The sequence below is a fragment of the Trachurus trachurus genome (genome assembly GCF_905171665.1).
Source record: "Trachurus trachurus genome assembly, chromosome: 18".
In the NCBI taxonomy this organism is placed as follows: Eukaryota; Metazoa; Chordata; class Actinopteri; order Carangiformes; family Carangidae; genus Trachurus; species Trachurus trachurus.
Window position 1 is genome coordinate 26,371,238 of NC_139909.1, and position 17,739 is coordinate 26,388,976.

The following is a 17,739-nucleotide window of genomic DNA, read 5'->3' on the forward strand; positions in this document are numbered from 1 at the left end:
AATTGTGTGAAGTCTGTCTGCATCTGTAAGTGCTATAACCATATATATACAGTATATATTTTTGTTTTAAATGAGAACAAGGCTGAAATATGAGCCAGACTACATTATGATATGCTGAAATGTGATTTCATAAAACACTGGCACACAGATATTTAGTAAGGACATTACAAGCAGGCTGAACAATAGCTGACTTGCTGCTTGGACAAAAACACAATAAAAAGGTTCCTCCAAAGTAAACATGCCTTGAGGTATTCAAAGGATATTAGCAGTGACAGGCAGGTAGAAGATGTCTGTCTCGGTGTGGATGATAATATCCTGAGAGATGATTTTTTTGGGCTCTGCTTCTCCTGCTTGGGCTGCACACATGGCAAACAGCTGCACCTGCAGTTCAACGTGCAAACCTGCAGCCACCTAGACATGTGGAGCACATGTAGTTTGTTGTCATTACCAATGCAACACCTCAACATTCAAATATTAAGACCTAACGGGAACTTACAGGCCCTGGGTTGTACATGACCCGGAGGCCTGTAACAGGCAGAGGCTGTTTCACATGGAACCTGGCAGAGAGACAGATCAAAAATATAAAACAAAAAGTCAAAGTTTTCCTTTTGGACTTGAAGGTGACCCAGATATATGTGATATCTAGAGTTGCCTGTGTATTTAATTATTTACCCATCCTTCTATCCATACCTGCAGGAGTCAACGCCCACATTCTTCATCACCACAATAATGGCCGAAGAGGTGCCCTCCTGCACCGTACCAAAGTCCACGCTGGAAGGGAGGAGCTGGAAACCCCTCACTACAACATTTGGATCAGTCAGAGAAATTGTTCGACACTTCCTCCTCACTGGCTCGTCCACTGACAGGAACTGGGAATAAGGGACACAGACAGAGCGATGAGTAAATAGATGGGTGAAAAGTACAGTATTTGTGTGACAGTGATTGTGACTAAAAGCACTTGTACAGTACAGTACATGGTACTTCAGGAAACTATTATTTTGACAACTGCATGAATGCAGGATTTCAAGGATGGCGGATGATTGAGGATAGATGGAGGAGGGGGCTAAAGCTTGTTCTACAGCAAGAGGTGGCCTATCACCAGCTCTCGATGTCAGATCAGGACACAGATACAACACACATTTTACAACTAAATTGAATGTTATTGTACTTTATTTGACATATTTTTCCTCTTAACTGGCAGGGTGCACATATACTGTATAAAATTGGTGACAGTGGTTGTCAAGAATAAGTATGAGTAAAACATGAAGCATTTTTAAAGGGGGAAAAAGTGTAAAGAAGTCCTTGAATTCCATATTTGTCGCTAAAATCAATTAAATTAAATTTTAATTTATTTAAAAGGGACAATGTACAGTTCAAACATAAATGTTGCCATTTGATGCACTGTACTAGATTATACCTTTAAGCTAATTTGCATCTGTAGTCCCTTGGCAGGTCACATTAAAAATACAACACAATAAGAGGACAGATAAAACAGTATACAGGGATAATCAGAACATAATAGCCACAACAACATAGCTACACACGTTTGAGTGCACCCCGCCACCACCACCACCCACACACAGAAGGAAGTCCTAAGGACCAAGTTAGTGGTTGCAGGTTGGATTTGAAGATACTGAGAGAGCTACTGCTCCTTACGGCAGCAGGTAAGGTATTCCACTGCCACTGGTTTGTGGCTCTTACAGAAAAAGCTGATTGCCCAGTTACAGTGCGGCGAAATCTTTTCACTTAATGAGTTCTGTTAAATGTGCAATCATTTTAATTTAAAACAAAGGTGATCCTTCAAAAAGAATGTGATTTTTGTTGGGGGAGCTTTTACATCTTGCAATATATTTTATTTTTCTGAATGCATGTGTCTAAAGGTTTGATTACCTGTTGATTTGGTACACTACGGGGTTTGGAGCCGAGGATGGAGGTTGGTAGTCGGACTTTTGTCCTCCTGGGCTTCCCAATCACATCCACCTGGACAGACTTATAAGGCCCTGATGAACCCCTCAGACTGCTTTCACCTGGTATAAACATACACACAAGGTCCTGGTCATTCATTCATCCATTCATATGCAATTTCAATTTCTCTATCCACCTACTATGCATGGCATCCAACCAGAAAATAAAGTGGAAACCAGACAGCGAATCCTACAGTACATTCTTGGGAACCTTGACCAACACCCGCAAACTTAACAGAAAAGTAGGTTTACCAGTATTGTGTGTCTTTTTACCATGCCTTCAAGAAATGGGACAGGTTTAATGTTCTCTCTAGGCTGATGCGGCTTTAAATAGCATCCAGACTTTGCCCTCAAAATGTTCCTGCAACATTCAATGTACTTCCCGATTTATTATCCTATCCCACAACAGTGTGTTTTTGGATATCCTGAGAATGGTCTTGCACTTATTTAGTCAGATCTTTAAATGGGGATTCATTTAAACATTAAATAAAATAGAGAGGTGAGCTGCAAACCGGCAGATTGAGGTGTAGGGTTAGTGGGTCTCCTCTCAGGTGTCCTTTTACTTCCTGCTGCATGGCTAAAAGGAAAACACAACAGCAGCAAATGAAAACACAAATCAAACAAGCAATTTAGGGAATAAAAACACAGATCTTGTGTCATTTACTAAAATTAAGTGAAGCCCAGAACACTGGAAAAGCAACAAAAAAATGTTAATAACATGGTTTCATCATTACCTTGCTGACTGTGAGGGTGTTGGGTTTAAAGGTCGTGGGGCTGCAGTGGCACACACAAACACAGTATATAATACACTATGCAAGACAATCAAACTAATTACAACCAGTGCTTTTCATGCTCTTTGCCAGTGGCTTTAAATGGAAATGTATGTTTTCAGTTCAGCTGTACAGTTTCCCTTTAAATCATTTTTATCTTAGTAGATCTTAGTAAATACAGACTGTATATCAACTTACTATCCTCTTGTGGGGCATCTTGGAAGAAGGCCTCAGCACTGTCTGACCTGGGGATGGGAGGGAGATGTATGGATCGTCTCCTCATGTCTGCTGTTTGGTGCTCGAGCAGATTCTAAAAAAGCAAGACATGATGCTGTGTACAGTACACTGTGCATTTCAGGAAGTATAGTTAGTATGTTAAAGTGAGCACACACAGTACCTGGTATAGGGAAATATTTTCTGGGTGGAAGTAAGGAACTATGTTGTTTCTTGTCAGAGCCACTCTACAAGCTTTTTCCTCACACAGCTCCAATCTAAAGAACACATGCATGCAGAGAAATTACTCCAGAACAAATTCAATGTATTTCAATGCAATGGTGCTAATTTCTCACTTTTGGCCAGTATCCTACTATCCTCCTTTAGTAGTACTGCACTAAATGTTCTAGATTTTGTCCCACATAATTCCCTTCAAAGGAGAATCACAGCAGTGTCTCCTCTCAGAATTGAAATTGAGGAGCTAAAAGCCAATTTCACACTTGACACACACCAGTGACTGGTAAAAGTATGAATCCACAGATGCCCCGGAGATGCTCTCATGACTATATCATATAAAATACTTAGTTCTAAATATTATTATGATTTCAGTGCAAAATGTCCCAGTGAATGTTCATGTGGAAGAAATTCTCGAGAATCAATGTTTTTTTTTGTTTTTTTTTTAACTTGGTACTGTGTGACAAGGTAATGATTCATTATTATTTACCTGTATTGTGCAAGTTTTTCAGTCCATTTGGACTCCTTTCCATTAGTGATACTGGATAGGAGAGCAAGTTTAAAAGATATAAAGACAGTCAAAAACTTTAAAAATATCTAGAACCATCACTACAGACAGCTTTATATTATCAATTCATGTGTTGCATTTTAATCTCTCTTACCTGTCACTGTAACTGGCCACAGTGACTGTTTCCTCTGAAACACCTGACCCAACGTGAGCTCCAACACCTCGGTTGTACAGACTGCCTATGTCCACTGTGAACACACAGGGAGGATAGTAGAAGAAACAAGTCACACACACTTCTCAACTGAAACTACTATGAAAATAACTTCAACGACAACTAACCTTGATTTCAATTTTACAATAATTAAATAACTCATCTCTAACATTTATTATTATCATATATTATGGGATATATGATAATCATTCCATATAATTCGGAACGATAGTGTGAACCCAGTTCAAACTATTGCAATTTTTTAACCATATAGCTGTGATAATAATATGATAATACTGCACAGGTAAAACCACAGAATTTTCAAAGAGAACCTAAACTGCAAGAGGCAGTCACCCACCTGAAGTCCTTTTGTCAAAGGTGTTACCTGCATCCTCTTCTTCTGCGAAAGACTGAAAATACATCATTATGAAACTAAAATTGAAGTCTTCAAATCATTATGTCCAGATATATCAGTTCCAGTAAAGATAGGTTACAATATTGTATTTATTTATTGTATATTATATAATGTGTACATTAAGGACAGTAAGATATGTGCATTTGTATGCATTTCTGTATGTGTGTGTGTGTGTGTGTGTGTGTGTGTGTGTGTGTGTGTGTGTGTGTGTGTGTGTGTGTGTGTGTGTGTGTGTGTGTGTGTGTGTGCGCGTGTGTGCGCGTGTGTGCATGCTGACCAGGACCAGATTTAGCAAATCACTGGAATGGGCACTCTCCTCCTCAGTGCGAGGGTCTTTAACCTTCATCTCCTCTGACCGCTGCTCCCGCTCCATCAAACTCTCTATGTAATCCTACAGTCAACACCACATTACCACATTTGTAGCCAAGTTGTACAAGTACCAAAAGTCAAATTACTTTCAGCTGTCTGGTATCTTCAGTAATTCAATCAGTCTAAACCAAAACACATTGGTGCATGTGCATAAGTATCATTCTAAACTAGTTATTTTCAAAATCATACATTATCTAAAGATTTTACCACAAAAAAATCTAAACTTAAAATCAAACAGTTAACTATTTCAAAGGAAAGCATCACATCACTTCATAGTCATTTTTCAGATAGGTGATTATGGGTTATTTTAAGTTCTACCTTCAGTCGTGTGTCTATAATATTTTTGAGCGGCCTGGTGAAAGGTCGGTACTGGTACAGTTCCCTCATCTCGAGGACCTTAGGGCAGCTCCTGACAGGTTGGTGTGATGCTGCAGAACCACTGAACCTCTCTGTCAGAGTCAGACCTAGTCCCATGTTGGTACCAAATGGAGGACCCGGGGTCTTTTTCTGAAATAGAGGAAAGCAAGAAAGGAAATAAGTTTCTGTGTCATGGTGTGCATATACATTCAAGTGTGCCAGTACCTCCACACGAGGAAAGTCATGCCAGCTGCGGTTTCTGAGATTTGGAGGGGTAATGTCAGGGTTCTGTTTCCCTAGGATCCACTGGGACCACACACTTGGGTGACTTGGCTTTAGGATGGTAATACCAAATTCATCTGGAAAAGCACAAGCACAAACACATCAACAAACTTAATGCATATTATTTCCTGGAGATATAATCTGATTTCTCTTTCCCTCTTTCAAGGGATAATGGAATAGACAAAGAGCACTCAACTTCTGTCAGTTAATCAACGACTGCCTCTCTGATAAAGTTTTTTAACTAAAACATGTATATAACACAATAAAACTGTACAATGACCTTTGATTTCATTTAATTTGATATTTGAATAAGACCAAACATTTTATCATTTTGTGTGTTTTTTCTTCAATTTCTATGATATTGAACTGCACCTTGTGTGTCTGGCAGTGGTTCCTTCAGCAGAGCTATGGTACGATCTGAGTATGCATCGTAGAGCAGCTCCTCAACGGTTTGAGAGTTCAGCAGTTCAGTACCTGAGCCATCTTCATGTACCAGAAACAACCTACAAGACAAGATATATTTTCAAACTTTCTGTAACCATAATAATTATCCATAAAAGTAGTATATTGCTAGTGTTAAAAAACTGCCAGGTCATTTGTTTTTATTTGTGTTTATAACTACGGTAGCTGATTATTCAGACACTTTTTACTAAGTGAAAAGGCTCAAGTTGTCTGGAAATATCAAGTAAGTTACTGTAAGTACTGTAATGTACAGAAGCCCACCTGGGACAGTGTTCCCTGTGTTTTACAAGCCTGGTCACCTCTCTGTCCTCCTCCTCTTCTAGCTCTTCCTCATCATGCTTAAATGTGCTTGGAGCAGGACTGAAGTTCAGCACTGATACCTGCCCATCCTCCATCACCTGCAACACAGTTTGTTATTGCTTCCTATGGTTTACCTCCTCATGTAACATCATGACACTGATCCATCCTCTTTTAAAAATGGTAACCAACCTGGAAGTGGTTTCCATCTGGGTCTGTCATGTCACAGGCCACTCTGTCTGTGTGACTGAAGGTGTAGCTTCCCGGGTGATTTGTGGGAGTGCCGCCTATTGGACTCGGAGTTACAGGTAGGTCGGATGAGTACACACACTTTCCGTCACTATGGATCTGAAGAAGCCCCATTTTGGATGGGAACACCTTGGATGCATAGCATAAACACACAATCAAACAAATGTAAACAGGCAACTGTGCTAATGTTAATTCTAATGTTAAATCTGTTCATTTAGGTTGTTTGCTGGTCATATGATTGACAGCAGCTGTTATAAACAAGCTAAAAGCATCAAGTCAAGATTTTCTTTGAAAAATACTTTCACACATTTGGAATAAACCACCCACCTCATAGGCTCCGTGGTTGTTCCCAGTGATGACAGTTCCATCGGCCAAAAAGACGTGAGCTTCATGTCGTTCTGGATACATCACCACTGTGGCACAGCCCTCCTTCTCCACCAACACCACCTGCTCTTTGGTTGACGAGCTCTCTTTATCACTTTCACATGCACTCACTGTACCATCCTCAGCCACAAACACACTCTCCTCCACATTTTTATCCAATGTATTGTCAGCACACTCCATTTCATCGCACACACGCTTGAACTCATTTGACTCTGTACAAGCATCCTCTCTCTCAGGTGCTTCTCCTCGATCGTCCCTGCAACTCTCTTCTCCAATGATGCTGTCTGCGCAACGTGTAACACACACACATTCAATGTAGCCACATACACATCCAGCAGTGGCGTTAAGAGTCACACGCTCATGCTGCTCCCCTGAAAAGGTAACAAAGGGGCTCAGGTCAAAAAGATTTGATTTTAAAGAAACTTACAGAAATCCTTTTGACAATCTCTAAAAAATGTATTGCAATAAAGTGTAAATCAGACACCCCCCTTCCAATTAAAATGTGGCTTTGTGAAATCAATAGATGTAATGATGCTACTCTTTGTCTCTCTCTGTACCTTTGATTATTGCATAATGTATTTTATTTATTCATTCATTACTTTTATTATTTATTCATTTATTTCATTTTGCCACCTCGTGGATATTGAATTTTTCCTTGATTTGGTCCTGTCTTATCAGTTTTTAACTGTAATTTTGTTACAGCTTACCTGTGCTTGGTGGTCTATTTTGGTATAGACTGGTAATCCTGGTTCCATCTGCATGTTCCACAGTCAGAGATCCATCTGGGTTCTGGACAGAAACCACCAGGTCCTCCCGGCTCAGCATCACCTGCCACAACACAACACAACACATGCCAAGTTAAAAGTAAAGAAGTTTTCACAATAGGACCTGTGTCTTTTTTAAATAGAATCTTTGTTTATTTTCAGTCTTTAACAACAAAATTTCATCATCAAATTACAACTGGTAAACTTAACACTGCATTCTTACCTGGTGGGTGAATGGGTCTGTAGCCTTTAAGGCCAGAAGAGGGGGGGTGGGTATGTGTTTGTGTGTGGTTCCCACAGTACAGATGCGTCCCCCAGAGGGAGTTGTAGTTACCCAGCACCCTCTCTGGGTATCAATCTCCCCCTCTGCACTCTGTTCTGTAGAGACACACATAAAAGGATACAAAGACCTTGTGGCACTGTGCTTCATGTGAAAGTGATACTTAATTATCCTCACAGCAGGGGGCGGCATCAAACAGCATTCAATGGTGGACAGCGCTGTTTTCGATTTGATAGCACTGCAGTCTGACCTTTCTTGTCGTCCTCGTCGTGGGGAGCGTTTCCCTCCTTAACCTCAGAGTCAGGCACCCACACTGGGCCACTATCCTGGCTGAAACTGACTGAGCCATCAGCAAACAGCACCTACAGAACAGAACATAAATGAAAGATGTGATTTGTGTGGAGGGGAATTCTGCCATTACCATGTTATGCAGGGATTCTTCATCTGACAACTCTGCTTGTACCATCTGTCCTTAACCTTGCATACATTTGTTAGTATTTGTGCCTTCATATGGGTATGTTTGTGCATGTACAGTATGTGTACCTCTGTGGACCCATCTCTCATGTAACGGATCACAGTTCCCCGGCTGGTGACGATGCGGGACAGCTCTTTGGTGAGGGAAGGGTCCTGAAGCTGCCTCAGCTCTCCTCCGTCATAGAGAGGGAAGCTCTGTCTCACCAGGATACCCTGCTCCCCTGGGAACATGTCCGAACACACAAATGATGCGGTAAATATTTGAGAATTAATGTATAGTCTAAGGCAATATAATAATTCTGGAGTATCAGGCTGAAATATCAGAGAGGACACATTCATTCAACAGGAATGTCTTCATATTTCCAGCTAGAGTCATCTGTAGATCTCAAAGTAGCAAAATCCTTTTTACTGCCGATTTGTACGAGCAGACAAATTTAGGCATGAGAAATATTCAGATTTATTATAGCAGAATAATCCTCTTAACATTTATCACATCATTTTCATGGGCTCACAAAATTCTGTAAAAATGTCAAAAATGTAGAGACGAGTGTGATGTAACGGTGTCGACAGAGTTATGTTATTGAGTTCTGTGATATTCCTGAGACTCAGTTTAATGACTCTTTCAGTTGAATGATGCATGGACACATACACAAATCTATGTATGTGTGTCTATATACTCTACATTGCCAAGTAAGTGTATCACTGACCTTGATCCTCTCTCAAAAACTGCAGCAGTAGGCCGTTAGGAACAGACAGGTTGAGACTGCTGAAAGGATTTGATGGCAATGCTGGTTGGCCTTCACACACCTTAGACTACAAACAAAATATGATGGTTTATTCAATTTTATACTGTAGTATGGTAATATTACTATACTCGGTATGTTAATGTGTGTGTATGTAAGAGTAAATTAGATGGGTGCTTTAACCTGGGACTCTTGAGGATGGTTCTGGCTGGATGGAGTGTGTGTCGTAGAGGGACATGAATCTGTGTCTGCTCCGTTAGCGTGCTGTGTGGATGAGGAGCGAGAGATCTGGAGGGTGGAGGCCTCGGTGAGACCCCCTTCAGGTCCCTGGGGACTCACTATAACACCATCAAACAGAATCACTGTTAAATTAACAATCTTATTATATATCAGTGCTGCACTGTGAAGTAGATTCAACCTTGTTCACTCCACAGATCGGTCAAGTAATTTCTTGGAACACTGATATTAGCATATTAGCATCAATTATGGAATAAAAAAATTAATTATAATCCATTCAAACATATATGTTTTATATGTATATACCTGTATATTCTCCTGAAGGACCATAGAAACTGTATGAGAGGTGAATTCCATTGTTTAGAACTGCTGACAGGGAGCCCTGCTTCACTCTTTTTATCTCCACAGGCTCTGACACTGGAAAGGACACATACACATGTACAGGCATTAAGCTCCTAAAATTGCAAACCACAAATATTAATGTCTGTGTTATGTCCCACATCTTTACCTTGATCTTCCTTTTTGTCACTGGTTTCTTTGCTGTTAGGCTGAGAGGGGGGGTTTGCATGGTCAATAACTTGGTTTATGTGTGTGTAGAACTGATGCCCATCCTTCTTCACAGCAATTTTCATTAGGTTGGAACCTGGATTGAAAACAGCACAGAAGGTATGTGTGTGTCTGTGTGAAAAATCACCAACAACACCTGTTGACACCACTAGGTGTCAGTAAGGACAAAACGTCCACATTAATTTCCACTCTTATGTACAACCACGTGGCTGCAGAAGTCAGAGAAACAATGGATGAGTAATCTAGCTACACACAACAAAGTGCAGGGAACTCACACCAATTTTCATTATATGTTTCATCATGATCGGACAATAACTTGATTTTGTTTCCTAGTAAGCATGTTTTCAAATTCAGATCTTTCTCTACAACCCCAACTTTGTCTCTGTACCTCCAACATAGCTTATATTCTCCACGGTGATGTGTCCTCCGTCTGTGGGGAAAAGATACTGAAGATGCCCTGTCAAGTGGATCAACTTCCCATCCATGTTGTACCCTGTGAAACTCTGCACATCAAACATAAAGTGTCATACACACATATCATCATCTACTTTCTATATGCTGCTGGTTATTTTCTGATGAAAACATTATGATTTCCTGTGTGTTCCCTCACATTGAAGTCCTCTGTCTGATGCAGGTCTTTGTTTTCCTCCAAAGTCGGTATTGAGTCTCCGGGAGTCTTGGCTGAGTTGCCTCCTGTCTCTGCTCTGCTCTTCTTCCCTCCAGAGGTTTTACTTTCCTTGCCATCTGTTGGTTTCTCTTCCTTTTGCTGTTTGCCTTTTGGTGTATTCTCTTTCTTTGGTTTCTTGGACACCTCTTCTTCGGCCTTTAGCTGCTCCTGCTCCAACTTCCAAGCCTGTAACATAATGGTCAAAGTAATATAATCTGTAGTGTGAAGTAGTGATTAAGCTTGGGAGACTTGGGGACAGATCAGTCTGGCCTTGTTCTATTTTTAGTGGATAATAAATAATCCAAACATGTATTTAGAGAGAAAGTAAGGACTCTGCATAAATTAGACTCATGTAATGTCTGATTTGAATTGGATCACTGGGAGCACTCATCAAAGTTTAGTCTTTTTATATTTTAAGTGGTCAGCGATTACTTAAAATACAAAGATTATTTACTAGGAGTCTGAAATGTGTGTTCACATGGCTGTGAACTAAATTATTACTTACTCCTATCATTTTATAAGTGGTCTGGTTTGGTCCTAAAAACACAATCACAGCTTCCTCATGAAGAATGTTCATGCATTAGTTGGTACTAACTTTAAGGGAGTCTTTTCTGATGACTGGCTCCAAAGTGTCCCCCTCTGATGCAGAATCTGCAGCATTTTCATCTAGATAGGAAAGAAAACAAACATTGTACTGTATTTGTATGGTGTTCAGTACAGTCTCATTGCCAGAGCCTTGTATTGTAAACTACAGTACCGTTAGGAGACTTATTGCGACTGAGCTTTCTGAGTTGCATCGCCTCCCTCTTTAATTCCTCCTCTCTTGTCCAATCCACAATGGTATCTGCAACATGCTCCAGATACTTCCTAACAAAACAAGTTTAAAAGTCAATGTAACAATCCATGTACAGTATGCATTCTTTCACTCGCTATTAGGACAACTGATAAAAAAGACTCTGTTTATTGTTCTGCAGTCTCACAAAAACAAACCCAGTACTATTGATGTCCAGTGGGACCAAAACCCCTGACAATGGGAACTTGCATTCTGACCTGAACTTGACATCAGTGTGAAGGGCTACGTCCCAGGACTCCTTGCTCTGGCGATTGGGACTCCTGGGATTGTGGCAAAAAATATAAAGGATGTTGTTATGGCTTCCTCTGAAAGTGTCCAAGCAGCAGTATTCTTCTGAGGCGGACTGGAGTACCTAAGCATAAAACATGACAGAACATGTATTAAATCAATTACAAATAAAACCGAATTAGGACGTTTTAATCTAACTTTGAAAACAAAGTTTCAAAACCAATGTGTTTTTTCCTTAATTCATTAAATGAACAACATGCTGCTGCTGCATCCAACCTCAAGTCTCTATTGTTACATTAAAAGCCCATCCAGCAGTGTTTAAACTGAAGTTAAGTGTTGTATATCTAATCTGATGCATTTGATTTTAAGATTTAAGGGTTAGGGATTTTGACACAATTATCCCATTTACAACATAAATAGAGTAGGTAACACACATGGTGGGTAGAACAACTGTGTTTTCATGCTGACAAAGACAAGGGAGGGAAGCTGACCTGTGGGAAGACAGAAGCGTTGTGGTGTTCAGCATAATGCCAGTCATACAGAGATCTCAGCCTACACTTCTGAATGTCAGCTAGGGCCAGATGTGTCTGCACTCTCCCACTGAAGTGCTGGGGGAAAATGACATGCAGTATTACTTGGGAGGCAAGTCAGAACAAACCCACTGTTAAAAATGTAATAACAAGATGTAAACAATACCTCTGTGTTCCCAGGGTCCTCAGTGAGGAATGTTGGATCTACAGTAGAAATGGATAGTGCAGCAATAAAGTTGAATAGTGGGACAAAGATGCTACAGTAACCAGATTCTTATCTCAGTTGTACCATTAAATGCACTTTATGCTCATCACAAGTACATAGATTCACCACTAAAAGCTAACAGACCTTTATTGCGCAAGTTATGAAGCTGCTGTTTGGCAAAGGATAGTGGGTCATCCCAGGCAATCGCTGTGTGTGTCTGCTGCTGTGCTGCTTCAGCTGTCCCCTGTGGTCCTGCAGCGTTTAATAATACTCCGTTTTGGTCCGGCCTGGTCAGTGGCATTGTCTCAAACACACTCTGATGAAACAGACGCTCCACCTCAGGCCATGACACCACACCTGTAGGATATTACAATATTATATCCTCATTTCCATTATGTCTGTCAAATCGAGAGATTTTCACATGAAAATCAAGTCTGACATCTTCATGTACATGTTCATCCATAATTAGTTGGATTAATCTACCGTAGTCAAAAAACATTATAAAATTGTATCTAATTATCACACAACTCAGATACAAATCAGTTTCCAACAGCAGTATGAGGTGGGTGCATCTCACAGTGTCTGACCTTGACCATCTGTGCAGTAGTGTTGCAGCTGTTGTTTAAGTGCCATCCAGCAGGGGTTGCTCTTTCTCGGCTGAGCTACAGAACGGATCAGCTTCGACACTGGAGACTGCTTCATCATGGACAGCTCCACGTCTGCAGGATTAAAACCCTGAACAGCCTGAAAGTTAAATAATACACACACAAACACACAGTATATACACACTTTCTTTGTATAAAGATAAAAACATGGGCGGAAAAAGGATTACATTGACTATACAGTTTATTCCTTTGTCGTTCCATTTCACACTATTGTAAACAAAAACAAAAATCCACTCACACTGACGTCCCTCAGCCGCAGAGCCCTTTCATCGTGGTGTCTTATGACTAAAGGATGCTCTGACCTTTTCTCCTCTGCTCCAAACATTTCTACGAGCCTCTAACATGGATGACAAGAGAATAAAATCGAGACACTTCTTTAAAATGTGCATCTGAAAAATGTAATGTAATGAGTTGAATGTTTTCCTCACACACCATAAGATAAAACTGTGTGTCGTGTTTTGACATGTGTTTTTGTGGTGGGTAATGAGAAAAAACACAAAAACTGCAAATGAAAGAAACATTCTCTTCACGAGCGTCCTGTCTGCTTCCCCCTCCCTCAGCTACACACTCACATGTCAGCCTCCCTTCTATGGGTGTGCTGCGACACCGACTCCACTCACATGGTGGAGTAACCGGTGGGGGTTAGCTATCTCTCTCTCTCTCTCTCTAGCCGTCACGCTTGCGCTAAGCCCTTCCCACTGAAATACGAGCCCCCTCTTTCTTCTCAGTGTCCTCCCCCCTAAAACGTGTGTGCTGCATTGGCCGGGAATCGAACCCGGGCCTCCCGCGTGGCAGGCGAGAATTCTACCACTGAACCACCAATGCTTGCATATGTAGTACAGTGAGATGTGAATTTTTGTAATTTTCGGAAAAACCACCGTCTTGTGACAGCCAACATACAGTGTGCAGTTGCTCTACCTTCTTGTCTTCCTCATTCTGCACTACAGTCAGCAAGTTGTTTAACATGTGGCTTCTCTCCTCTTTTCTGTGCACCGGCGGCAGGAAGCTCTGCAGCATGTAGCTGACCAGCTGACAGTCTAACCAGGGACCATCACCAGCTGTGGGCTTCTCATCTGCATGGGGCTGTTCAGACACAGATTCCTCTGTGGAAATAACCACCTAGAGACAAAAATACAAAGATAGAGCACAGACAGTTTCGGGACAGTAACAGGCTGCAACAGAGGAGAGGATAAGAGCACTGACCTCTCATGCAAGCTATGGGGGAACAATTTAGAGTTGTCTAAATCTTGCTCTGGCCACACACTTCATTCACTCTGAGACAGAGACAGACACATACATACATACACATACAAAAACAGACCTGCTCCAGCATACAGTGCAAGACAAGGGGCACTGAGCAAGCTTCAGGTGGAATCAGGTCCAGTAGGTTTCTATAGTACCGCATGTCTACATCTGTAGAGAGAGGAGGCGAATCTGTCTCTGTCCACAAAGAAGAGAGGATAAATAAAGAAACAAGGTTAGATTGTTTGTCCTACTCTGAGTTTTTTATTCAAACACACACTCACAAACAGGTTTTACCATGGTCGGGTGGGGTCTCCCCCCGCACTGACTTCTTCTTGGAGTGTGGAGTCGCAGGGGGAGGGGTCACCACAACCTGGCAAGAAGGATACATAAGAAGACACAGAGTAAAAAGTTCTGATTTACACACAACACAATTTACATCCAGCCAACAGGTCTCACCATATACTGGATATAGTTATGTATTCAATAATATTCAATATTTCATCAAACAATCACTCTAATGGCCACGGTAGACAAAGTAGCTATGTCCACATGTATTCAGCTGGTGCTATTGCAGTCAACTGGGTGATATGATAAGTAGCCCAGAGACAGTTTGTGAAAACAGCTGTATTTCAGTACTGCTTTCACACCTGCATATTTTCCTGTCCCACATGTAGCAGAGTGGCGCAGCGGAAGCGTGCTGGGCCCATAACCCAGAGGTCGATGGATCGAAACCATCCTCTGCTAAATTTAGCTTTTCATTCAGAATCCAAATATAACTGAGTTGAACACTGTTGCTTAAACAAAACAGGATATTTGAACATAGCAACTTACTGTAGTACTTAACAGGAAGTTATCATTTAATAGTCTTGTCTGTCATGTATGCATGTGTATGGTTACCTCTGTGGACTGAGAATCCACCCGAACAACAGTGGGTACATTGATGATTTTGATGTGGTCTAAGTAGTGCTGGTGCTGCCTGCGCCAATCCATACAGTCATAAATGAGACTGGAAACTCCCTCAAAGATTTGGCTTCCCAACTGCAGCTGGACACACTGTAAAACCACACACAGAGGTCAGTCAGAGGGGTAGCAACCATACAGAATGAAAGCTAGTTCAGTTTTTTTGAAGAGGGGTTGTATGAGGTACAAATGGCCATTAAGTATAATATCTGCAGTAGAAAGGTCTCTGCTCTCCCCCACTGAGAAACACTGGCGCATTGCACTGCACCGAGACACAGGCAGTACTCTGTTGTGAATGAGGGACAGTTAATCAGCGTATTTTCACCGCCTACGTCCCAAAATAATACACCAGTTCAAGAGTATGATAAAAAGTAAAAATTTACAATGCAAAAGTTTGTTCATCTGGAACTAACCAACTCACTCAGTACTCCTCCACACAGTTAGGTTCTGTATCACTCCACCTATCAGCTGTTTGGATCAGTGGTGCAGCGCGCCGTTGTTTCTCAGTGAGGGGGAGCAGAGACCTTTCTACAGCAGATGTTATACTTTATGGCCATTTCTACCTCATACAACCCCACTTCAAAAAAGCTTAACAATCACTTTAAGAGCTTCAGATTAAGGGAATAGCAAATGGAAGGCAAAATATACCAACTGCAGAAAAAATAAAAAAAATCTCTGAAATAAATATCTCACCACAGCCTCAGGATCCTGTGGACGGACAGAAGGTAAGAGATCGGGGACAGTGTAGCTGAGCTGAGCCACATTGTGGAGCTTGGACTCCTGTGGCATGTTGTCCAAAGCTGGGCTCAGAGTCGACCAGAACAGATCCAACCTCCTGGCCTGTGCAGCTTGCATCGGACTGGCTGAGCCTGTGATTTGATTTGATTTATACCCCAAATATTACACAATGCCACCTGAACCAATAATACATATGAAAAGTATGAGATTTTTACTCTAAAGATAAACTGATAAATCAGTTATGAAAAAAAGTGAATGTGCACTAGGCCTTAAAATTAAAAGGATGCAAAAAAAAAGACAATGGTGAAGGTAAATTACCATCCAAAGCTGGAGATGTTCTCTGGCTCAGCATATTGCCCTCACCAGTTTGTCTGTGCTCTGAACACAATTTGATGACATTAGCTACATGTACACCTATGGCATCCAGGGCCACAATCAGATGAGGCTGGTAGAAGCCCGAAATCAGGATGTAGTGTTGAGGACCATCGTCTGGCTCATCATCTGTGCCCACACACAAAGAAACACAGAAGGATATTGCAGGTATATCAATCAATGTCTACATACACACATGCACATTATGATTCCATACACATACTGTAGAAGCAAGTAATATCCAAAGACCTTTTGTATATATTTTCTCATAACATAACAAAACACTACTATAATTATTATGTAGTTAACAGTGGCTCTATGTTTTATCAGCACAGTTGGTTTTTACCAATGAAGTTCGGTGGCTCAACATCATCCCTGCGTTTGAGTTTGGTCTTTTCCTTGGAAAATCCCTCTGGAGAGGGTGGACTCTTTCCCTTTTTGTCAGAAGCCTTGTCCTTGCCTTTGTCCTTGCCTGCTGGGACGGGACCAGCTTTTGCCTTCTCTTCCTCAGCCTAAAACAAATGTGGACAAAAATGACAGAGGACTGCACAGAAACATAAAATCAACTCTTTCACACAAATATTACATCATAACCTGGATTTTACTGAGTCACAGTTTTTTGGCAACAAACTCATCCATGCAAGTTGAAGACTGTTACTAAATTACTAACACACAGAATCATACATAAGAACAACTCACTTTCTCATCCTCCCTCCTCTGCTGATCACTGGCTTTGATTTGAAGCAGCTGAAATTTCAGTATTTTAGCCATCAGGTCACATGGAATCTCCTCTCCTGCATCCAGCAGCACCTTAGCAGGCTCCATAACCTACACATACAAAAAATATGAATCACAACCACAAAAGAGCAATGATTATGCCACTACAGAAATGCAAACATGCACACATTCAGTACGCCCACAATGTCTTTTCAAACACAAGCTCATATCATATTAAAAACTAAAGAGATTAATTTCTACTCCGACATCTTAGTCCTACCTCATAGAAAGCGGGGACATCATCAGGCTTTTTTGCTTTGGGATTCCCCAGGTCATGGATCTGTGGTACAGGAGAAGATGTTAATCAGTTATTCATGTTATATTAGCCTACCTTTGAAAGTAAATTTAAAATACCTTTGTAAGGGTGCTGTCCCAGGTCAGCAAACTGAAAAGTTTGCGTTGTGGTTGTTGCACGGCCAAAGCCAGAGCCTGAATCAGCTCCTCATCCTCTTTACTTCTCCCAACCACTAAAGACACACAGGCCTGCCATGAGTCCTGGAGATGACACGACAACATGATTAGCTAACACACGCACATCATCACCCAACTCAGCACCAACAGGTTACATGGTTTTACTTCTATTTCCCTGACAGTTGACCGACAGGTGGATTACACGCTGACAAAACGCTCGGGTCCTCGTAAACCACACGGCTAATGATAGAAACAATTACTAAGTACTCATTACTAATTACATTACTCACAGAAACATTGTCATAATA

At 41.1% G+C, this 17,739-nt stretch overlaps 1 protein-coding gene across 1 annotated transcript; it reads right to left on the reverse strand.

Moving 5' to 3' along the window:
* Window positions 1-252: 252 nt before the first annotated feature.
* Window positions 253-17,582, reverse strand: spag17 (sperm associated antigen 17; the record flags this gene model as incomplete). The annotated part of the gene is made up of 46 exons (XM_083993154.1): window positions 17,375-17,582; window positions 17,241-17,300; window positions 16,943-17,071; window positions 16,590-16,755; window positions 16,190-16,372; window positions 15,827-16,002; window positions 15,071-15,217; window positions 14,468-14,543; window positions 14,250-14,368; window positions 13,847-14,047; window positions 13,167-13,265; window positions 12,851-13,007; window positions 12,408-12,620; window positions 12,225-12,262; window positions 12,020-12,136; window positions 11,498-11,652; window positions 11,205-11,314; window positions 11,043-11,113; window positions 10,391-10,633; window positions 10,169-10,283; window positions 9,722-9,856; window positions 9,520-9,630; window positions 9,160-9,314; window positions 8,941-9,046; window positions 8,303-8,454; window positions 8,010-8,121; window positions 7,703-7,857; window positions 7,423-7,543; window positions 6,659-7,086; window positions 6,275-6,460; window positions 6,047-6,183; window positions 5,696-5,826; window positions 5,267-5,400; window positions 5,003-5,191; window positions 4,593-4,706; window positions 4,259-4,310; window positions 3,844-3,937; window positions 3,672-3,722; window positions 3,132-3,225; window positions 2,933-3,044; window positions 2,699-2,738; window positions 2,477-2,541; window positions 1,891-2,027; window positions 691-869; window positions 497-557; window positions 253-411 (listed from the first exon to the last, which is right to left on the reverse strand). The coding sequence occupies exons 1-46, from the start codon at window positions 17,534-17,536 to the stop codon at window positions 253-255; spliced, it is 6,147 nt and encodes a 2,048-aa protein (XP_083849280.1). The 5' UTR covers window positions 17,537-17,582.
* Between the last annotated feature and the right edge of the window lie 157 nt (window positions 17,583-17,739).